Source organism: Meleagris gallopavo, chromosome 1 (genome assembly GCF_905368555.1).
Source record: "Meleagris gallopavo chromosome 1, MGAL_WU_HG_1.1, whole genome shotgun sequence".
Classification (NCBI taxonomy): Eukaryota; Metazoa; Chordata; class Aves; order Galliformes; family Phasianidae; genus Meleagris; species Meleagris gallopavo.
In genome coordinates, this window is record NC_139404.1 from 105,090,068 (window position 1) to 105,113,128 (window position 23,061).

General features: G+C 38.6%; 1 protein-coding gene across 5 annotated transcripts in view; it reads left to right on the forward strand.

Moving 5' to 3' along the window:
- Positions 1-23,061, forward strand: part of SIM2 (SIM bHLH transcription factor 2) — a 56,051-nt gene that overhangs the window by 28,433 nt on the left and 4,557 nt on the right. For all 5 annotated transcript variants that reach the window (XM_085242850.1, XM_085242840.1, XM_085242861.1 and 2 more), the window contains 6 exons: positions 3,510-3,595; positions 5,779-5,978; positions 9,781-9,887; positions 16,331-16,478; positions 18,287-18,455; positions 19,437-19,845. In XM_085242850.1, the coding sequence (XP_085098976.1) occupies positions 3,510-3,595; positions 5,779-5,978; positions 9,781-9,887; positions 16,331-16,478; positions 18,287-18,455; positions 19,437-19,845 (1,119 nt within the window). The remainder of the gene's footprint in view (positions 1-3,509; positions 3,596-5,778; positions 5,979-9,780; positions 9,888-16,330; positions 16,479-18,286; positions 18,456-19,436; positions 19,846-23,061) is intronic.

Here is a 23,061-nt window from a genome sequence, read left to right on the forward strand (position 1 = left end):
ATTCACCTCTTATTTGAGCCTGAAGCATTATGTTTACCTTTATTGTTTTTCTTGCTTTATTAATTTGAGACTTTTGCTGCATCCTCCAACATCTCGTCATTGTATTTTTATGGTGGGTGCTGGCCATTTATGCTATAGGCATTTTTCCTGCTTTGCAAACACATTTTTGTGTCTACTATCTCTTCACATTTTTGTTACTAACATCTGTAGCAGGATAGCATGTCTTAGTAATCATTCTTCTCGAAGCAGCCCTGATTTCTTCTATTTGAATATTCAGCTTCTCTCTTTTCTTTCTAAATCTTGGAGTACCCCATTTGTCTACATTCTTTCCATCAGAGTAGGCCTTCTTAATTGCACCAGGTACAGCCTGGATGTGATTAACTCAAGTTTTGCATTACACTGAGAGATGTGTTAGTACCCAGCAGGATATCAGGACTCTTTATATCACAGTTACCTTTACAGTGACAAATTTACTTCAATTCTTCACTTTGCTACTTTCCTTCTGCTACACTTAAGGGCACTGGAGATTCAGATGGGCAAATGTTTCAGTTTATGTGATATCTAATTCACACTGTTCACACTGCTGTCTTAAGTTGTTTATGCAAGGGTTTTGGTTTTACTGCTCCTTTATATTTTACAATCTCTTGATCAGATGTGGAGATGGTTTTATTCTTAGTAGGTGCACGCAAACACATATACACAGAGCTGAACAACAATAGATTGACATGGACAGAACAGTGCATTTACAAGCACCCCACGCACACAAATTGTGCTAACATAAGCATAGGCAATATGAATGGCCTGGTCCCACTTCTTTCTTGCCAGTTAATCAGCCACAAAGCTTGGCAGTGGATTTTACACACTCTCACAAGGAATCTCTCTGATATCTTTTGCACTTTTCAGTTCCAGTTCTGAAATCAAGATGAGAGATGCCATGTAGTACCTGCACATAATCCATTGGGCACTGTGAAACAACTATTAGCCTTAACTTGTCACATAACAAGCCCAGCTTGCTGGTTAAAAATGTTTTGCATCCATCTACATTAGGGGGCATGTTGCATCATTAAGCAATTCTGTTATGGCTCTTATGGTCCAGGAGGTTTGCTTATCATCATTACGTATGAATTCTTTCTGCTTCTTCAGGTTAAAGAGCAGTATGTTGAGTAGGGTCCAGGTTCTGCTTGGCCACATGAGCTCTCTCTCCTTTTGCTTTGCTACCTTCATACCAACTAGCTCAGTTCTCCAAGCCAGGAGCTCCTATATGAGTCCCTGGTTACCTCATGGCTAACTCCTCTTCAGATTGCAGACATGAGATGTAACTGATTTAAGAGACCAGTGTTTGTTGGTTCAGCAACATGCAACTAAAACCTAATAATTCATTGATCCAAAATTAATAAATACATCATATTAAATAGTTGTACATCATATTAGATAGTTGTATAATTTTTCACCTGATTCACAGACAAGAATAAAGTTACTAATCATCACTTTTCAGTCTCACAAATCACACACAGCTGCCATTAAATAACAATTACTTCACTCTTCCCTCCCCATATTGCTTACTACAGTGGCACAACTCTATCCTTCTTCACACTGCTGTCTTACACTACACGGTATCCCTGACCTTGAATTGTTTTAATTACTCTCTTGGTTTTCTGAATAGCCTGTAGCTAGTAAAGAGAGCTAGTGTCCCAGGAGGATTTGTTTACAATCTGTGATACTGAAATCAGGGAGATAACCACCAATTTTAAACAACGAAGGAAAGAAACATTATCTTACAGACTGGGTGTTAATACAGTTTTATAGAGATGCAAAGATCACACTATAAACATAACTCCATTTCTGTTGGAATAATGAAGTTGGCACTAAGCATTTCTAAAGCAGTGTCTATAGTAGTTTGCAGTAATATTTAAAAAAGAAGGAAGCAGCTAAATAAGGAGCTTTTTATGGAAAGAGGTCCTTTGGGTCTCATGGCACGGCATTTGAGAAGATTCCAGTTTCACTAATCATCTCTTCTAATAAAAGAATGTAACAATATTAGCAACTCAGTCCATGCCTGAAGATGTTTGGTTTTTCAATCCTCATTGCTGAAACATTAACATTTTTCTCCCTTGATACCCTCGAAGAGAGAAAGTTGCCTTTACTTTGTGTGAGGTGGACTGTGGCAGAAAGAGAGCAAGCACCAGTAAAATTTGTAGAAGTGTGTATTAAAAAAAAAAAATAATAAGAATTGCACCTAAATCTCAGATTCATTCTTTATTCATGAGATCATACTTCAACAATAGTTATTTGTACTGTACGGTTTCCTCCCTACAAAATATATACATTTGTATTTAAAAGTATCCATAGTAGATGTGCCACTTCATTTAGAGTGCCCGTTTTTTCCCCATATGGATCTAATTTCATTGGGAAGATAAATAGAAAATTCAAATACTCAGGAAGGCTGGTACCTGTTGAGATGCACTGTGTGTTGCATTTCTTTTCCCTTCTTGCCAAGTCCATTTTCCTGTGGTTGTATCTTCAGACCTTTAAACTCAGAACTTAATGTGAAGAGTTTATTGGTTTCCAGGTAGTGGTCTGAGGCTCAACCACTGCAGGTGTGTGGCTAAGAGGTGTTAATTGGATGATGGATGCACAAAAATCGGAAACACAACTCAACAGTAAAATCAAATTAAAGCAGACTCCTGCTGATCACAGTGGGTTTTGGTTTTGTATCAGACCCTGTGGAAATTCAGAAAATACTACGTATTGCAACAATTCTGAATACCCCCCAGGTTCCCCAGTTCTTCTGTTCACATAAGCACCAAATGAGTTTTCTTTTCCTAATATAGTTCTGTTCTGCTGAACTGCAACTTCCAATAATACAAAGTCAGAACTAGTGATGTCTAAACTCAAAAAAAAATTCGTAAAAAGAATAGCTAACTGCTGAAGAGAATAATAGCTTATTTTTTTACAAGGGTACCTGAGCAATATCTAACTTCAAAAGTTTACTTCATTTTACCCTTAAACACATTTGTTTAAGAAACTTCTAGCAAGAACAGCTTGGAAGTCAGTGCAAAAGGTAACGTTATTGCATATGAAGGCCAGTATTTCACCAGCCTGGATGTGACAAGCTACATACACTCAAATTATAACAAAAACAGTTATTTGTTTGTTTGTTTGTTTGTTTCTGCTATTACCTTGAAGAGGATCCTGGTTTACTTGCACTCCAAAGGAGACATTTCATTCTGTTTAGCAATGCAGGCAGGTACCTGGTTATTCAGAAACAAGGTGATGGCCTTATAAAGAATAGCTAAAAAAAGAAGTTTTGAGGCTTTTACAACTTTCACAGAGAATCTTAACATCAAAGTAAAATAAGTTCTAAGGGTGGAGACTGAGTGGAAAAGCAGAATGGTTGACCTCTATTGCTGTCTAAGGCTGAGGAAGAAGCATTTCTGTAAAATCATCAAAGACAATGGGCAGTTTGGATATCTGCAGTCATAAATAAGCAGTGTGGTTTATGCTTTCAGAATATGAAATTGAGAGATCATTTTTCCTGAGAATGAAGTGTGTCCTAGCCAAGAGGAATGCAGGATTGACATGCAGTGGCTACAAGGTAATGTACATGAGTTTTTATTTTCGCATATACAGGAGACAAGTTCATTTAGAGAGCTTGGTTTTAACTACATGTAGCTGAAAGCAAAGTCTTTGATGGAAGAATCAGATCAGATGCAAAAGTGCTGATGCAGATTCACTCAGTAATATAGCTCCAGACCCTCACCGAGCGAGCTGGGATTTGTTTTTTTTTGCACAGTCCCATATTTCAACCCCCTGATGTTCCAGATTGGGGTCTGGAGAACACCCATGAGGTGCAAAGAGAATACACATTCAGGACTTGTTCCCTTATGGAAGTGGAGGAAGGTGGGGCAGGATTCCCCATACGTAGGAAGTTGAAAGTCTTCCCACATCCCTCTGCCTTGATCTTACTGTGCTTTTTCTGAGCAGATACTCAGTTGCATGGGTCACCTACTGGCCTGACTAGAATTGCCTCATTATTAATGAGACCATAATGTTGCCATAAATAATCATTGATATCAACTCAGGGTTTGAGCTGTACTAACCTACAAAGATTGTTTTCAAATCCCACTGCTTGTATTAATTATATCTTTACTACATGAAACCAGAAAGACACAGCATACACTGAAATTCTACAGTAACATATGCCATACAAGTAGTTCTTATTTTCATCTTTGCAGTATATATTCGCTGCTCTCTGAGCTGTACAGTAAAATTTTATCACCTAACTATCAAGAGAGATGGATATTTCACATTTTCCCTAGTGAGGATCTGTTTTACTTGAGTCGTTCAAAAACAAAAAGAAAAGCACGCAAGAGAAGCGGATCTCATTTAAGGAAGGCATTCAAGGTCCAGACATTTATCGGCTTATTTACATTGTTATCTACCTGCCTACACTGACAATTCTTCATTATATGAGCCCTTGTTTGCTCAGCTGCTTCCTAACTAAAATCATTCTGTCTCAAAGTGGAATCTGAAATCAGATAAAAGCGTAAAGCTTTTAGCTGTGGTATCTCTGTATGGTTTCCTTTTTTTCCATGTATGGCTGGTAATTAGAGGAATGAGAGTCTTTCTCTTTTTCTTCATTATCACAAATTTACAGAGTGAAGAATTTAAGGATGTATTCATTTAGAGGACTGTCAGCTTAAATGTATTCTCTCTGACTGTACTTAGAGTCAAAATTTAATACTATTGAACATATTATATGAATAGCTCAAGTGCAGGAGAAGTTCAGTAATGAAACTGTGAGAATTAGTAGGATCTGCAGGAAGATCTTAAATAAGTTTTGATATTGCTTATCGGAAGTGAGGAAGGAGGTTATACTGGACGAATCTATTTATAGGTAACAGTTCGGTAAGTTGTTCAGAGTTCTAAATACATTGGAAATGAATTCCTTTACACTGGATGGATTTAAAAGTGAATCAAATAAGGAAATTAAGCTGAAGGATGTGTATAAAGTATTTCTGATTCCCCACAAAGCCCAGACAAGTGTCTTGCCTGCTGTTTGAAGTAGAAAATTGGCAGGAGCAAAAATAATTTCTAGACACTAACAATACATTAAATAAATCTTATCTTGCAGAAGAGTACCCATTTTTTTTTATTATTTCTCCCTCTCTTTAGCTGACCTTGTGTAGTATTAAAGGCTAACACTGAAATTATCACTCCTATGATTAGGAATTTCATGTAGTAATTCAGGAATCTGGTCTCAAGACCCTGGGTTTGGTCACATACCAAAAGAATGTCATCTGAACTTGACTGAAAAGTTCATTTAAAAGGTCATTTAAAACTCATTTCCAGTGCATTTGCACATATAACCTCTGGTCTTTACAGATGTGATGCATTAATTTCCATTGTATACCTATATATGTGTATGCCAGAGAATCGGAGTGATTTAAAATAGCACCTTCCATATTTTTAATTAACAAACAAGAAATTAATACCTAAGAAAGTTTAAAATTAAAACTAGAAAGCAGTGTAGATAATCCGAAAGAGCACATGTTCTAATACTGGATTAATCACGTTAGCTGAAAATACAAAAACTGCATTTTCTGTGTTTTAATCTCCATTTATAAATTAACCACAATTCTGAGGCCTTAACAGACTGTGGAGTAATTGTGCTGTAAGGGTGTATTGCCTTACAACCTCATTGAAGCTGGATGGACAGTTGACTCTCAGCCTCTTCCTTTGTCATCAGATATTGAGTGTGTTTTCTTCTCATGCCAGGTGATCCACTGCAGTGGCTATTTGAAGATAAGGCAGTACATGCTTGATATGTCTTTGTATGATTCCTGTTACCAAATTGTTGGACTGGTGGCTGTAGGTCAATCTTTACCCCCAAGTGCAATCACTGAGATCAAACTTCATAGTAACATGTTTATGTTCAGAGCAAGTTTGGACTTGAAGTTAATATTCCTAGATTCCAGGTAAGCAGCTATTTCATTTCTAGCATAAAATGTTTTCAAAGTCAAAAGTTCTAAGTTACAGTGGTTTCTTTTTGGGGGGTTGAACTCGTTGATTTCTAGAGGTCCCTTCCAACTCCTACAATTCAGTGATTGTTTCATTCTGAAACAGATCAAAATTGCTATGAGAAAGTAAAGCACTACAAAGTTACCTGGAAGACAAAGACCATGTGAGTCTTCAAAGCCCTTTGGGTAACTAGACAGGCTATATTTTGTCTTGAATGCCAACATAAAAGAGTGTGTATACTTTAACTGATAGCTACATACATTTTCAGAGAGTCAACTAAAGTCTTGCTGTGATTAATATGTAGACGAGCAGTAAAAATTTTTACTTTAAAGGACATAAATATTAATAAGCAAATCTAGTTAAAGTAATATGTATGCACCATCACCTGTAATTTAAATTTCAGCAACAAAAATGTTGAGATCAAATTGACTTGCCAGGGTCATCAAGAGCTTTTGCCAAAGTAGTAAGAGAACAGAGTATTCTACATTCTAGTTTATTGCCTTAACAATGAAGCCAACTGTACTAACTGTGTTTACTGGAGTGAAAATTAATTCCATTGGATACTACATGAAAACACAGCCTTTCTGAAGAAAACTTGGGAAAATGGCTATTGCTTAGGAAAGAGAATCTACTGTCAGTAGATGTAACTCACTGGCTGAAAAGGGGAGAGCAGAAAACCAGAACTGAAGTAATTGTGAAATAACTCACTCATCTTTTTTGGAAAATATGGTATCTTTTACTATACAATGACCCTTTGTACAGTACAGTTCAAGATACCTTGAGGGAAGAAGTCCAGTTCCCAGACAGTGTAACTGATTTGAGCACTGACAAGACAATCATTCTTTAACAATCCCTACATGTAGTGCATTATGTCACATACTCTCTCATTTCCCTTACATGTGTAAGTAAAAAAGACTCCGCATCCAAGACTGGGGAAGTTTTTCATGGCAGGCCAACCATGGAAGAACATGCTCTTTTTCCATGTTAAGTCAATGAGATAGTGGGACATCAGCTGCTAAAATACAAAGAACTGGTTGTTTCTGCATTTTTTTCTTGGCATGCTTTACTTAATGTAACAGTTACAAAGAAGTACAAGGAGTTCAGCAACATGTCTTTGCATGTGGAAAAAGGAAAATGATGTGCCTAAGAGGAGCTTCCTGAAGATATTAGTGTCTTCAAAGGAGACAGCATAGCCAAAGGTGTTGACAGGAGCACAGAAATAACCAGTACTGTTGCATAGCTGTGTTTACCAAAGAGCAGATGGGTATCATCCATACTCAGGATGGTTAGGAGTATTAAACACTAATTGAGCCCTTTGCTTTCCCAGCTGAGCAAACCAAATTATTTTTTCTCAGACTAGGCGTGTACTAGGAATAAGACAAAACTGTTTTCAGGTTTGCTTCTGGTATCTGTGCAAGAAAAAGAATTGCTAGATCTTTAGCTGTAAGTCATTGAGCAGACAGGCGAGTATTGTAGCCACAAAAAGAAACAGGTAAGTTTTTCTGGATACTCAATACAACATAAAACATGCAATAGATAATTTGTCAAGGTAACTGGGAAAAGAAGACAGTTGTCTCTCCTTTAGAGAGATCTGTAGCTTCTGATTTTAGTGATGCAACCTTTTTTTTTTTTTTAATTGCCATGTAGTTTACAAGGCTTTAAGGTACTCTAGAGGGAAGATCATTAGGCCAAGCTCTGTTTATTTCTGTTTGTGCTTTGTCACACACAGCAACCCTCAGAGCCCAAGCTCCCTACAGTGGCTTTCTGAAGGGTTGTTTTTGTGTTAAGGAAGTTAAGCAGTTCATTTATAAATTCAAAGATTTTGAAAGTTTGGGTGTTCCTATAAATCTTAAAATTCTTTGGCCCACATGAAGACCAAATTCAAAGTAAGGCTGCACTTCCAGAAAACTTCACACCTGGCTTGAGTTTGTGGCTTTTTGTTTGTTTGTATTTGGATTAACTGTCTCTGTACTCACCAACTAAGTAAGAAGGATGAGCTGCCACCCTTATTTTAATTGCAGAAAATTCAGAAGGGACACGGAAATCTGAACAGGACCTTACACCAGCTATTTTACTATGCTGATAGGCTTAAGTGAGAATTTGGGCCCCCAGAATTGTAAGCTGGTAAGAACAGGGCACATTGGAGAGGAGAAGCACATGAATATGCTCACATAATGTCATATGGAAACAGACCACCAGAGCTCATTCTGTGTTGGCAATTCCTGAGGCAAGACATTGCCAGATGAAGATATAGCTTCATATCTCCCATATAACTATGGGAGATATGAATGTTTTGGTTATGAATTAGACCATGAAGGCATAGGGCCTTTTTTGTTTGTTTATTTGGTTGGTTGGTTACTATTTTTTTGTTTTCTGATTTCCTTCAGAAGAATCCCACTGTGTCTCAAAAAGACTGTAAATCTCTGTGCAGTTCATGTGATCACTTAGTATTAGAGTAATAGTAAATAAGATGCATAGTAGTTATAAATAAATAAATAGGAAAGTTTGCATGATCTGCAACCCTCAGTGACACGTTTGAGATCTCTGCATTCCTTTGTGTAGATGCTACTGTGTCAGTCCTTGATACAGAATTTATCCATGCTAGTATTTTAGTTCAAACCAGAAGCATCCTTTTGAAGCAAAGGTCCCGACCATTTCCATTCACTGCACAGCAGTTCATGTCATGAAGATGCGTTAGGCATGTGAACTGAGTGAATTTCAGATGAGACTAAACTAGAAGAATACCTCCAGGAACATGCCGAGGACACCCCAGATATTACAAAGTTTTCAGTTAGAGTTAGTCACAAGAAAATGTCCTAGAATTAAGATATTCAGGCTCCATATCCTCAGCTCTAACAGTTTTACTCTATAGATCACTTGCCAATGGACTGCATTGCTTGTTCATGTATAGCACCTTTCCATAGCATCTCTTGTGTGCTATAGATGCTTTAGATGAAAAAAGCCCATGGCAGCATAAAAAAAACCCAGCAACACTTGGTAAACAAACAAAATTATGGCCAATGTACTTTAAGTTTTTTGTTCTCAAGCAACAGTGCTAAATAAATAAAAAAGTCCATTTTGAATCATAAAGTTTGGCTTTCCAGGTGACTTGCAGGTGTGGCCCCATATAGGTCTGGGCAGGGTAGCCTCATTCTTTAACATCTGCAGAAATGCAGCTGTCTCAAACCCTTTCATTTTTCTTCCACTGCTTGTCATGTGAGGAAGTTTTTCTGAAATCTAGCTTCAGCTTTCCTTTTCTTAGCTTGTGATCTTCATAGCTCCCGTCTTCCTAAATTTTAGCTGGAATAAGCTGCTTCCTTCTTCTGTTAGTCATTAACTAGAATTTATTTATAGACCATGATCACAGTCTCTATGGACAGACATACATGCTACACTTGTATGTTTGCAAAAGCAAATGAAAATTTGTCAGCGGTGTACAAGAGTAGTTTTATTGTTTCGTGACTAGCTCCTCAACTGGATCTTTGTATAAAGGATCATGCAGGGCAGTGGCAAAAGCCCAAAGCTGAAATAAGAACTCTTTTTCCTGTGTATGTGTAAGGCTGGCCAGGGAATAACTGCACCTTGCTTTGGCTGGGTTGAGAGGGTTTATTTTCTTATAAAGATGAGGATTCTGTTTCCAAAACTAATATTTTGTCCCACCATTTTTAGGTACCTGACTTGCTGGCACAATTAAATGCTAGGTTTATAAAACTGAATATTCCTGGAGATTTTGCTTAATATGGAATCTTCCTTTTCTAGAGTGACTGAATTAACTGGATATGAACCCCAAGATCTGATAGAAAAAACCCTCTATCACCATGTTCATGGCTGTGATGTGTTCCATTTACGATATGCTCATCATCTGTGTAAGTAATAAGAATGCTAGACTGAAATTTATTAAGTAGAGTGAGAAGTTTTGCAGGCAACAAGCAATACATTGGAAAGGAAAGAAAGCTTTCAAAACCTTGAGTGGAGATAGATTTTCAAAAGCACTTGGCTATCACTTAAGGAAACCATTACTTCTGTAAGTAAACTAAATACTCAATATGCCATGCTTCTGAAAAAAATATGAATCTGGCTACTTTTATCTTTGACTTAAAGGATCTGAGCTCTTTTGAAAATGTGGACTTGATTCTGGGTGGTGAACTCCCGAAGTGAAAAAAAAAAAAAAAAACAACAAAAGAGCAAGTGAGTGAGCAAGAGGGAAAAATCTGGACTTGACTAGTCTCTGTTGAAAGAAAAATTATGCAACAGCTCCCCATTCCTCTGAAACATGTTTATAATAAACAGCCCATGTTTGAAGTGAATGCAAAGCCCCAAAATCCTAAAATTAATGTTCATTAGTAGCATGTGGGTGAGGTTTGGAGAATGGAGTGTCAGGAAAAAAAAAAAAAACACATTTAATAATCCCCCATCTGCAAACCGAGACACTAATCATATCTTCAAACATCTGGACGTGGGAAGTAGTTCATTCAGTAGCGCATTAATTTGAGAAGCAAATTGAGGGAATAGCTGAAATCTGGATTTGGCTCACTCTGCTGCAGCCCATACAATGCAAAGATGAAATCCAAAAAACAATTGTTAGTGAACTTTTTTTCCAGATTGTTCCTGTGGACTGAAAGCAGTTGGAGTCAAATCCTTCTTTTAGGCTTTCTGAGGTTGGTTCTTCACCTTACTTTGGGATGTTCATGAGGATTTAGAAAATAAAGGAGGATGTAATTGTATTTGGCACAAACCAATGCTGAAATTCCAAGTACTGGATTCTATTGACAGCAGAGTATGCTACAGAAAGCAGAAGCTGACCTTCATAGGAAGTTAATATTTGCCATAATGTTTCTGAAGATTTTGCTTTACAACCTAAAAACTAGAATGACCAGGGCATGCTTGATTTAGCAGAGCACTGTTAGAGTTAGGGTAGTATGTTTAGGTTGAGGTTGGACTTGTTGATCTTGAAGGTCTTTTCCAACCTGAGCGACTCCATGATTCTGTGCTGCAGCATGTGTAATGACCTCCCCCACATCCACTGGGGGCATCCTGTCTGTTGTGCTAACCTCTGCGTCGGAGGTGAATGTTGACCTATACAAAAATCATACTTTATTGTGACAACTGTTAAAAAAATACCTATGCCAAGCATTATATAGATGCTTCCAATATAGCTGCAATCATCTCTAGACAACAGTTTGTCCACTTGAGAGCAAAGTTATGGATAGCTCTGTGTGCACTGTAGAAGACTTGTAGCTCGATTACTAGTTTGACCTGTATATGACTGGTGTTCTAAACAGAGACACATTATGTTTATTCAATTACTCAAAAACCACAACCAAACCACATACAAAGAAAAAAAAAAAACCAAAACATTAACCAAACAGAATAACTAAAAGCAGTTCTCTAGCTGCTCTACCAGAATTACAAAGATAAGTTATTGAAAAGTTATAATCAAAAGAAAAATATGAGGTACGTACATAGAAATTTATGAAATTTTCAAAGAAGCTACATACGAAGAAGCAAAAAAAAAAAAAAAGCTTGGTCAACAGTGGGAACAGTGTAGAATCATTGTCAAAATACTAAGTAATAGGAATTATTAAAACAGATGTAAAGTGTACAAAGTTTCTCTGGGGAGCACTGTTATAACTCCCCCACCATCCATCAGCAAAAATGTCTGAGGAACATGAACAGTAAAACTCTGGCAGGTTTGATGTATCATTCAATAAAACAATCTGATGATTAAGTGTCATCTGATGAAGAAACCTGGAGAGAAACATCTTACACCTAATAAGGGTATTAAGAGGAAAAAAAAAAAAGGAAAGAAGAAAAGCAACAGTAAAGCAAAGTAACCAATTGCTCTTTCTAAGAGGGAAAAAACAACAATCCTGAACTGAAGACCTGAAGCTTGTGAACTTTAAGTTAGGCAGCATAGAGAACAAAACAGAGGAAACTGAGAGGAACAAGTTAGAAGGAGTGTAACAAGAACAACAGACTATGAGGAAAATGTACATGTGAATATTTGCCTAAGGTGTGCTGGCAGCAAAAAGCGTTTCCTGTTTTAAACATTTGATTTTCTTCCAACCTTATGGAAAAGATTCTGATGTTTGAAATAGTGTTATTTATTTCTATAGCACCATCAATATGCACAGTGTTTTCTCTGCAACTGGGGAAATGTGGCCACACAAATAACGAGTCCTTGCCTTTTAGAATCTTGCATTCTAGGAGGCAGGATAGAGAAGCTGTTCTAGTACAGGCAAAATATTCCTCTATTCCAGTATAGAAACTACTTTTCTGTCTTTGAAGAAATCCTTTCACTTCTAACATCATCTCTTTGTGAAGAAGACTTTGAGCATCCCACATGTTTTAGCATCATTGTTCTTTGCACCTTATAATTTTATACAAGAGTCACATCTTTGCCTTGGAAAAGCCGTAGCCCCAGCTGATGTCATCCCCAAACTGATTTGCTGCTTCCTGGAAGTTATGTATTTATGGAACCTATCTGGTGGAAGAACACAGTTTACTGTCCAAAGCATCGCCTTTGCTATTGCTCCCACAGCAATCAGGGCTTTTGGCAGAACTGCACTAGTTTTTAAGAGAGCAAAAGAACTGTAGAGTCTGCTGGGGCACCATCCCTTGACCACACTGCTCAAGAGCTGGACTGATGACATACAAGGCTGTGTGTGCCAGGGACACTAAAGCAATAACTGTTCTGAGCACGGAACCAAGAACTTCATTTCTCTTAGTGATATCTTGAAGTGTAGGCTGGCAACTCCCAGCCATATGCCTGTGAGCCTGCTGGAGCCTTTTAAAATAGACATCTGTGATAGACCAGAAGGGGAGCCCAACCAGCCCAATGCCTTTTTCAGCTTGCCTGGTAAATGAGGAGAGAACCACAACAGAGGAACACCCAGCTACAAATTGCACATCTCAGAGCCAAGGGTAAAGCCACTGAATCCTTCCCATCCCATTGCAGTGGAGGCCACCAAGAAGTCTGAAGATTTTATTGGTAGTGGATTTACCTCACTCCATTTCTGAGGTTTCCCAATCAGCATCAAATAAGGATAATTTAACAAAGAGTCAAATGGAAATTGACCTTATTTTCTGTATTGGAAGCACAGCTACTGTCTTTTAGTCAAGGTCAGACTTTCCCCAGATTGCTAAAAATGCAGGAGACACAGAGTCCTCCCCCTGTCCCAGGAGAAATACTGGTTTATCCATGTAATTAGGAATAAAAGTGGAACACTGCAGTACTCAGTGGTTTTTACATCTTTTAAAATCCTGTCTTAACTGGAGAGCTAAAACAGGGATTTAAAAAAAATAAAAAGGAATTAGAGAGAAAGAAAAGTCAAAACTGGTCCCAAAGCATCTGGATGAACTTCATGATAGCTAGCAAAACATCAGACCATTAGATTCCATTTTGGAGGATGGAGGCCACATTAGAAAAAATATGTTAGATGATCTGGGCCAAAATATAAGCCCCATTTTCTAGAACTGTAAAATTTGGAATACAGAACCGCAAGAAACGTTGTGATTTCATGGCACATTATTGGTTATTAACAAATATTTTTAGAACAGGCTTCTATGGCATTGTTACACTGACTGCTGAGTAGCAAACACAATGCATTTATCTTTGTGAGATACATTGCACTTAAAAACAGGATATACGTCTATATATTTTGTGGGTTTGTTTATAAACTTGCATACGTTTTCCCCATTATTTTTTTCAGTATCTGTACATATGCACCCTCTATCACCCTTCACCTGAGTATTCTGGGTAGAAATGCAGGCATGAGAAAGAACATCTGCAAGTATGAGGCAAAATCTGGTATATAGAAACTTCAAACTCTAAACAGCAGTAGTTTGGTGTTAGCAGAGATTGGTTTTTGCATGTCCTGCAAGATGTTTTTATTTATTTTCTTGATTTCTGAACAAATGGGTGCCATATCCTATAATTCAACCCTATGCTGAAGGACTTGGGGATCCTGATAAACAATAAACTGGACTTGATCCAGCAGTGTGCCCTTACAGCCTGGAAGGACAACAGTATCCTGGGCAACATCAAAAGAGCAACAGACAGCAGGGAGAGAGAGGAGACTGTCTCCACTGCTCTGCCCTTGTGCCTTTCTGTCTGGAGAACCTGGGGCCCCGAGCACAAGAAAGATGTGGAGCTGTTGGGTTGGGCCCAGAGGAGAGCCACGAAGATGATCAGAGGGCTGGAGCATCATTCTGATGAGGACAGGCTGAGGGAACTGGGCTTGTTCAGCTTGGAGAAGAGCAGGCTCTGGGGAGGCCTTCGTTAAGCCTTCCAGTACTTGAAGGGATCTTACAAGCAGGAGGGGGATTGTCTTTTTACATGGTCAGATAGTGATAAGGCAAGGAGAAGTGGCTTTAAACTAAAAGAGGGGAGATTCAGGTTAGATTTTAGAAAGTAATTTCTTGCTGAAGGGGCAGTGAGGTGTAGCACAGCTGCCCAGAGAAGCTGTGGTGCCCCATCCCTGGAGGCACTCGAGGCCAGGTTGGATGGGGCCCTGGGCAGCCTGAGCTGGTGGGAGGCAGCCCTGCCCATGGCACGGAATTTGGAACTTTAAGGTCCCCTCCAACCCAAGCCATTCTGTGATTCTGTGAAATGATTCTATGAGAATGGAAGAACAACTGATGCTTCCAGAAAGATCTGTCTACAATCATTCAGTAAGAGCTTGATTTTCTTAGGGAGATTTTCTGGATTTGATGAAAAGTCTAATTATGCTCTATCTTCTGCAGAGAGCAAACTGTCCAGAGAGAGGGCCCATATGCAACAGACTTAAAGGGCTGTTTACCAAGAAGAAATCTTGCTTCTGTTTGTCAGTCTTCCATTGGATTATTTATTATCCACATTATTGCAATCTCTAATTAGTATTGAAGTTACAGATTTACACTCTCCCAAGTAAGAAGTGAACAACAAAAAAAAGCCAACTCCAGTGATGACTGATAGCCATATGATTCATTAGCAAATAAAACAAATAAAAAATGATTACACACTTTACTTTTTTGTTCTTGGCTTAATACTGGATGCCCTCTCTGTCAGAAGAATCTTATATGAATACTAATTAAAAGTCTGTATATTTTAACTTCAAGTGATCATTTGCTCTAGTAGAGTTGGCTGAAAGAGGAAGCTGCTGGTTTTTAGGCTTATTATATATCTACTTCTGCACCAAACTCATATCCTGAGAGCACAAAATTAGATTCAGCTTTGATAAAGAGTTCAGTGTAATACAAACTCTACATTTGTAAGCAGTAATTTGATTCCTTTGTCATGAATTATACAAAGCTACAAGGAATTTCTGCTATTAAGCTTTTTTTAAAAAGATGCTTTGGCAGGGGGGTTGGTCTCGATGATCTCTGGAGGTCCCTTCCAACCCCTACAATTCTGTGATTCTGTGATTCTGTTTTTTCTTTCAATAGTTTGAGTGTCAATATTATTTTCTAATTTAAAGTGAATGATTGCATGGGAGAGTGAGAAGATGGGGTTTCCTAATCAAATACTTCAGGTTTTTACATGAGAAAAAGAATAGTTGAGGGCTGTTAATTATCTTTTGGTGAATCATAAGATAAATGCCTGGCAATGAACCAGAAACATTTGTGGCTAAATTAAATATTTAGAGATGCCACACAACTCCTATTATAGCATAGCCTTATGTAAAAATGTTCTTGTTCACAGAGCATTCAGGTTGTTTAGAGGATCACATTTTTAGTGAAATCTATCTGATAAGTGATTTATCCCTCTGGCCCTGCCTTCCTTTGTGTGTTTAAGAACTGAAGAACATTTTAATTTTGCTCTTTTAAGTTAACCTTTGAAATGTAGAGTTCACAGAGAAAAAAGAGTCATAGCAACGTAGCATAAAATACACAGCAAAATACACAATTATTTTTCAAGCAATGAATATGGAAAGTGCTTCCAAATACACTAGAATGTTGTGTCCACTTGAAATACTCCTGCTGCCTTGCACTTCTTATTTTCAGTCAGAGGATTAGAAACAGAAAATTCTTTTGCAGAACATAAGCAGAAAAAAGTAGGGTGAACTGGATAAGAATGGAAGACAAAATTAATAGTTCACAACATAGTATTTGTAAACAACAATGTGACACTGTGAAACTACATAAAGGAGTAGGGTAGACACTTTTGCAAATAAGTTATTTGAAGTTTTGAAGTTTCCGTGGGAGAAGGAAGTCTAAGAGAGGAGGAGGAGGGAGAAAAGTCCCTCCCTTGCAAATAAATCTCTCCAGGGAATCTCTAGGTCATAACTCCAAGCAGTGTGAAATGCTTTTTTTTGTATTTTACTCACAGTGTTGGTGAAAGGCCAAGTAACAACCAAGTACTATCGACTACTGTCCAAACATGGAGGCTGGGTTTGGGTACAGAGCTACGCTACCATTGTGCATAACAGCCGTTCATCACGGCCTCACTGCATAGTGAGTGTCAATTATGTCCTTACGTAAGTCAAAATACTTTGTACCATTACATGTTACCAGTAATTGATTCGTTACTTAAATCCTTTAAGTTTGTTTTCCTTGTGTCTTCCATTGTCATTTTGTGTTTGCCTGCTTCAGCCACTGTGCTCTCCTCATATCCTCCCTGCTTCAGTTATAAAAACTTATTGAGCTAAAAAAAAAAGCTTGTATTTATGATGACTGTTTCATAAACTGCATGTTTGAGTGCGTAGTACCACTGGTAGCTATTTGAGTTAGGTCTGGATCCCAGTTCTGCAACTGTCATCACAGCAGTGGTGCTATCCCGACACAGTGCTCCTTAGCAGAGATCGCAGTGTCAGTTCTCTGTTCGCAGAGACAGAGAAATAGTAGAAAGTATTACTCCTTTGGGGGATGAGTGGATAACCAAGGATTCCCTCACTTGCCCTGGGCTGAACAGATACACACAATGACAAACAGCTCCCACTGAGCTTGTGAATGTGCAATGGTTTGGGCCTGCTATTTCTGATTTCTGGTTCAAGCCACAAAAGTGTTACAAAATTCTTATCATGATATAAACCTAAGAGAGACAGAAATCCACATGGGATAAGTGGGATAAGTAATAGTGAAATAGACTGTGCCTGAAAATACTATCTGTTAAAAAAAAAAAAAAAAAGATAGTAGGCCCATTGGGTTGAACAACAGTTGAAGAAGGCAAGGAACTACACACTCTTTTGTCTAGATTTGTTCATTTCTTAATTTGCATCAGAATAAATTGTGTTTGCATGACATGTGCGGTGGGGTCATGTGTGTCTGTGTGTTATAATTCTGTTTCTATTACTTGGTCTTGAAGAGTTGAAGCATAAGAGCTAGCAACCACAGTGTATTTCCTTAACCTACCTAAAGCAGGTATTCAACCCTAGATACACTGGGCAGTACTATGCTCATTCCTGTTCTGCTGTGAGATAACAGCACTAAGGAGATACTCAGTCCCACAGCCAGCATGAGTTCCAGGAGATGGGGCAGTGATTGAGGAAACTGTGCCAGGGTCATAAGAGCATAATCTTGAGTTGAATTTACTTCCAGATTATTCACCATCAAGAAATGATAGAAATGAATTCTAGATAGGAACTGAGAGAGAAGTAGGTTTTTCTCTAGTTTTCCTTTCACAAATATACTCCATCGTTTCTACTGACAAAAACAGAGAAAACAACTTACTCATCAAAAATATATCAATTAATGTTTCAGTAGATGATTCACAGCTTGCTCTTGTTTTGCTTTTTATCCTCTTTCGTACAGAAGTCTGCCCTGTATGTGGAACAAATGAAACTGGACACAACAGTGGAGATATTAAATTCTAGAGACAATCAGAAAAACAGCATTGCATTTCCTCTGGCCTAGCTACAAGGGTACTGTGCTGGTGGGAGAGGAACATTGCTCCTTTGCCTCTCCTCAGAGCAAGCTGTGAGAGACAGGGAAGAGACCAGCTCTTGACTGAGGAGACAGATTAATTGATCCATGTCTTCCTATCAGGTGACATGATTATGATTCCAAAATACAGAGTACCACAGATGGCTGAGAACAATAAGTTCAGATAGCAGGGACATCTAGTGCAAAGATGTCAACTCTGTTAACCCAGTGGAATGTTTGTGATAGACTCCCATGAAAACAGTCAGACCATAAAATTCATTGCTTGCTAGCATCCTCAGCTGAGCAGACAGTGAAAACCTTGGAAGAATGAAAACATTGTGAATGCTAATATGTATTTTCAAATGAACTATTTTGTATTTGTGGTATGTCTGAATATGTAATTTATTGGACTGTTCTTTTGCAGAGATATTGAGTATAAGGAACTTCAGTTGTCACTGGACCAGGTTACCATTTCTAAGTCACAGTTTTCATGCAGAAACTCGGTATCTACCTCGCAGGAAACAAGGAAAATAATAAAACCCAAAAGTAATAAAATGAAGGCAAAACTCAGAACAACGCCTTACCCACAACAGGTAACTTTTTTGGCAATATTTACCTGCCAGTTACTGTGGTAGAGTCCTTGAGCCAGGATAGAGATCCTCTGTAGCTGAACTTACTGTACAACTGACTATAGTATGCTCTTCTGCAGGAACTCCCTTGTAGGCCAGAATACAATGCGAACCTTTTGTTCTTGGGGTGGACAGCACAAGCAGTACAAAACAACACTGGCAAGTTGGCAAACAGAAAGACTTTTGGATTTGGAGGATATAAAGTCCTTAAAAAACCCAACATGTTTTCTTGGTAAAAAAAAAAAAAAAAGGAAAAAAAAAAAAGAAAGCAATGTATTAAGGACAGTTGTAGTGTAGAATGATCTCATTCACTCTTGATTTGCAGGGTTTTTAATGTCACATAGATACTGGCAGTTTCCTTATGCTGGAGAAGGCTTCATAAAAAGGAATCTTAAAAAATAGAGCATTGGGATGGGATTTGGGATATCTGTTCTGTCTCTGGGTGAGTTAGAACAAGATGGGAAGGGAAGCAATGGAGATCATAAAACAGGGTTGGTGAGACTGATGCTAAACATGAGACATTCTGAGGCTTCGCTGAGAGGGACTACTATTATCTTATAAAAGCACCGAATGAAGCTAGCACTTCAGTCAAAACATATTCATGGTATGTAACTCCACTAATCAGTAATTTCCTGTGCTTTGCAACAAACTTATGCTCTCTGCTATTTGCAACTGCCTACATTTACTAACTAAAATCCAACTGGAAAAATTATCAAATAAAACCTTAGCATTAGGATGTCAAAATTGTTCTTTGTTTCTGTATTAAGTGAAGGTAAACCACAGTGAAGATAAAGAATTTTAAACGCATGGCAAGCCAGTCCCTTTAGCCAGTGAGATTGCAGTTCAAGGAGGCCCAGCTTTGGGTGCCTTTATGACATGTTATGCTGTTTCATATTAAAGTTAGTCATTTAACTCTCTCCCCCTCATTTTTTTTCTTTCCCCCAGCAATACAGCTCATTCCAAACAGACAAACTGGAATGCAGCCAGGTGGGAAACTGGCGATCCAGCCCTGCAGTGAACGCTGCCACCATTCAAGAACAAAACTTTCATTCAGAAAACAGTGAACTTTTATATGCCCCATCATATAGCTTGCCTTTCTCTTACCATTATGGACACTTCCCTGTAGACTCTCATGTCTTCAGCAGCAAAAAGCAAATGCTGCCTCCTAAGTTTGGGCAGTCTCAAGGAGCACCTTGTGAAGTGGCTCGATTTTTCTTGAGTACGCTGCAGACAAATGGAGAATGCCAGTGGCATTACGCCAACTCCTTGGTATCCAACAGCCAGTCACCATCCAAAAATCTTCCTGAGCAGCCAGTGAACATCATCCGACATAATCTTGGACAGAGTTATGAAGGTGGGTGTCACTTTAAGAAAAAAAAAGAAAAGAAAACTCTGGAATGTTTGGGAAATATTTGTAAATGTAATTTGAAAATAGGAAATATAAGATGGTTAGGAAATGTAGAAAATCACAAACATGGAAATATAACATCTAGTATGCTCATAGTATTTACATGTTTATCCTGTTTACCATAAGAACTTAATTTGGAGTATGAGGAGGGAAGGGATGCCATCCAGAGGGACCTTGACAGGCTTGAGAGGTGTTCTCATGCAAATCACATGAAATTCAACAAGGCCAAGTACAAGGTTCTGCTCTTGAGCTGGGGCAAATTCAAGATGGCTGGGCATGGCATGGATTGAGATCAGCCCTGAGGAGGACTTGGGGCTGTTGGGAAGTTCAAGGTGAGCCAACAGTATGCACCTGCAGCCCAGAAAGCCAATCATACTTGGGCTGTATGAAAAGAAGTGTGGCCAGGAAGTTGAGGAAGGAGGTTTTCTTCTTCTCTCGTGGAGTACTGTATTCAGCTCTGGGGACTCCAATGGTTCTGTTGGAGAGGGTCCGGGGGAGACAGTGAGGATGATCAGAGAGCTGGAGCACCTCTCTTTTAAGAAAATCTGGTGCAGCTGGGCTTGTTGAGCTCAAAGAGAAGGCTCTGGTGAGACCTTTCTGGGACTTCTGGTATCTAAAGGGGATCTACAGGAAAGCTGGAGTGGGACTCTGTCAGGGAGGGTAGTGATAGGACAAAACAATAGGTAATTGTTTTGAACTTAAAAAGAATAGAGTATGGATAGCACGGTTAGTTTGCAGTTGGAACTGATGATCTTTAAAGTCTTTTCCAATTTGAGCAATTCTATGATTCTGTGATTCTATGATTTAGATTCAGTATTAGGAAGAAATTCTTTACTCAAAGGGCAGTGAGGTAGTGGCACAAGCTGAGAAGAGACGCTGTGGATGCCCTGTATCTGGAAGTTTTCAAGGCCAAGATAGATGAGGCTCTGGGCAGCCCTATCTGGTGACTAGGGGATGGAGCCATTCTACGATTCCATGTTTCTATTATCAAAGCATCAAATAATGCAATCACCAGAATCACTTTCAGAACATGGTAGTGATACCACCTCCTTTAATGCTGGCACAGCTTGTCTCCACATTTTGCTATAAGAAACAAATGCACTTCAGTCCACATACAGAAATTAAAATAAACACGATCTATTTCCACAAAAATTGAAGGTTGTCCTTTCTGAATATGAAGCCATTCTGAATGTCTTCACCTTTCAGTCACTACAGGGAATGAGTGAATGAAATGCACTCTCTTCCTGCTTGATTTAAAATGTCTTCAATGGTCCTGGCTGATCACCTGCATCATCTCTCCATACAGACTGTCAGCTTAAATACTTTGAAGGAAACACTGATAACACTGACATCTGAGATAGCAACCGATAAAAAATAGCCATACACAGCTATAAATGATTTAAACAGGCTAAAGATACACTCTAATCTTTAGATCTCATATACATTACACCTATCTGTGTACACTGTTTTGGTCCTTACTTACAAGTCACTGGACTGGTTGACATAAAATTATAAGTTGGAAATGTTTCTTTCTTCTAACTTCATTATGGACAGGACGGAGGAAGCAATAGATTTATTCACACGAGGATAAATCATTAGATATCCCAGATCTGAAGGGTACATCCGCAGATATTAAAATATGAGTGTGTTACATAAAACAGAAGATGGTATCAGATACTGAAAATGTCTCCTGCAGAGTAACTTCTGTCCAGGATTTTGTCCTTTGAAGGACCATCTAATGTCACCTAGCTGACCGTAGCATTTCACTGTCCTGCATGTAGGTTAAAAATGAATGATATTTAAGATTTCCTTATAGTACAGTGGAGGTTAAATGTTTTGGGTTTTTTTTTCTGAGCCCAGGCTCCTCTACTGTGTTGACTTCCTTTTGCTGGTGTTGTGGGCAGGGTGTGATAAAGAGTAGCTTTGAACTAGTAGAGATGTTTTAGAAATGTTTTTGCCCTTTCTGAAAGTGCCATATCTTTGTGGAAGAGAAAGAAGTCATATCTTCCGAGGATAAGTATAAGGTTCAAAGCAAATTACCCCCAGTGAATCTGAAGGAACAAACCTGTCCCTGTGTACTGAAGCCCAGCTTTTCATTTCTGCTTCCAGACTAATAGGGGCAGTGAGACTGACTGAGATAGCAGATCCACCCCTTTGCTGATCTGATACACTGCTAATGGATATGGAAAGAACAGCCTGTTTAGGAAACAGTCTGTAAAACTGACTGTTCAATAACTGACTGTCTGCCATAAAATTTGCCAGAAAAGCCCGTTGAGCATAGAAGCAGACAAGTAATTTACCACTGGTTGGTTGATGGTCAGACAACTCCCATTAAATATGTGAAGCCAGAAGGATTCCACAGGAATACTGTAAAATCTGTTTAGAGGAAAAAAAAACCAACCCAACAGATCAGTGCAAGGAACTGCTGTTTTTTTTTTCAGTTTCATCATGCATGCCTTGCTGCACAATCTCTTCATGACCAGAAAAATGGAGCTCTGATACCTGCAATTCTTTGTTATCACTTCCATTTCCACTTTTGTTGCTTAAGTTGGAATATGTGAGTTTTCTTTTGAGCAGAGATTTACTCTACTTTAATGGGTGCTTAGCTATTAAAGAATTGAGGAAAAGTGACTTGATATGGCTAATTCTCTGCAAGATCCCTCATACTTTTGCTATTTTGAAGAGGAAAAGATTACAGTCAACTCAGGCCTGGTGAGAGATCACTACTGGAGTTCACAGGCAGCATTAGGAAAGGGAAGGAAAAAAACAGCCTCCATTGCACACAGAGAATTTATCTCTAGTTGTTCTGAACTTTAATTCATCCTAAGGAAGAATTAGTCCTGTTGTACTTTTGCAGAGGCTGCTGGCAAATGAGAAATCTGAACCATTGAAAGCAGCCTTTTTGCTTTGAGTTAAAAGGGGTATCTGATCTTCCTTACATTGTCAACTATTGCTTTTTCCAGTGGTTCACTGACAAACTGACAGCTAGTAAGCTTCAAAGCAGAGAGGATCTGCTTAGCATCATTATCTTCAATCCAAAGGCAATGCCAAATATGACATCTGGCAACCGGGCTGGATGCTAAGGCTATTACACATCACATCCACAGAGGCATCTGCCAAAAATACCATAGGCGAGAGACATCTTTTACCATGGAAAATAGT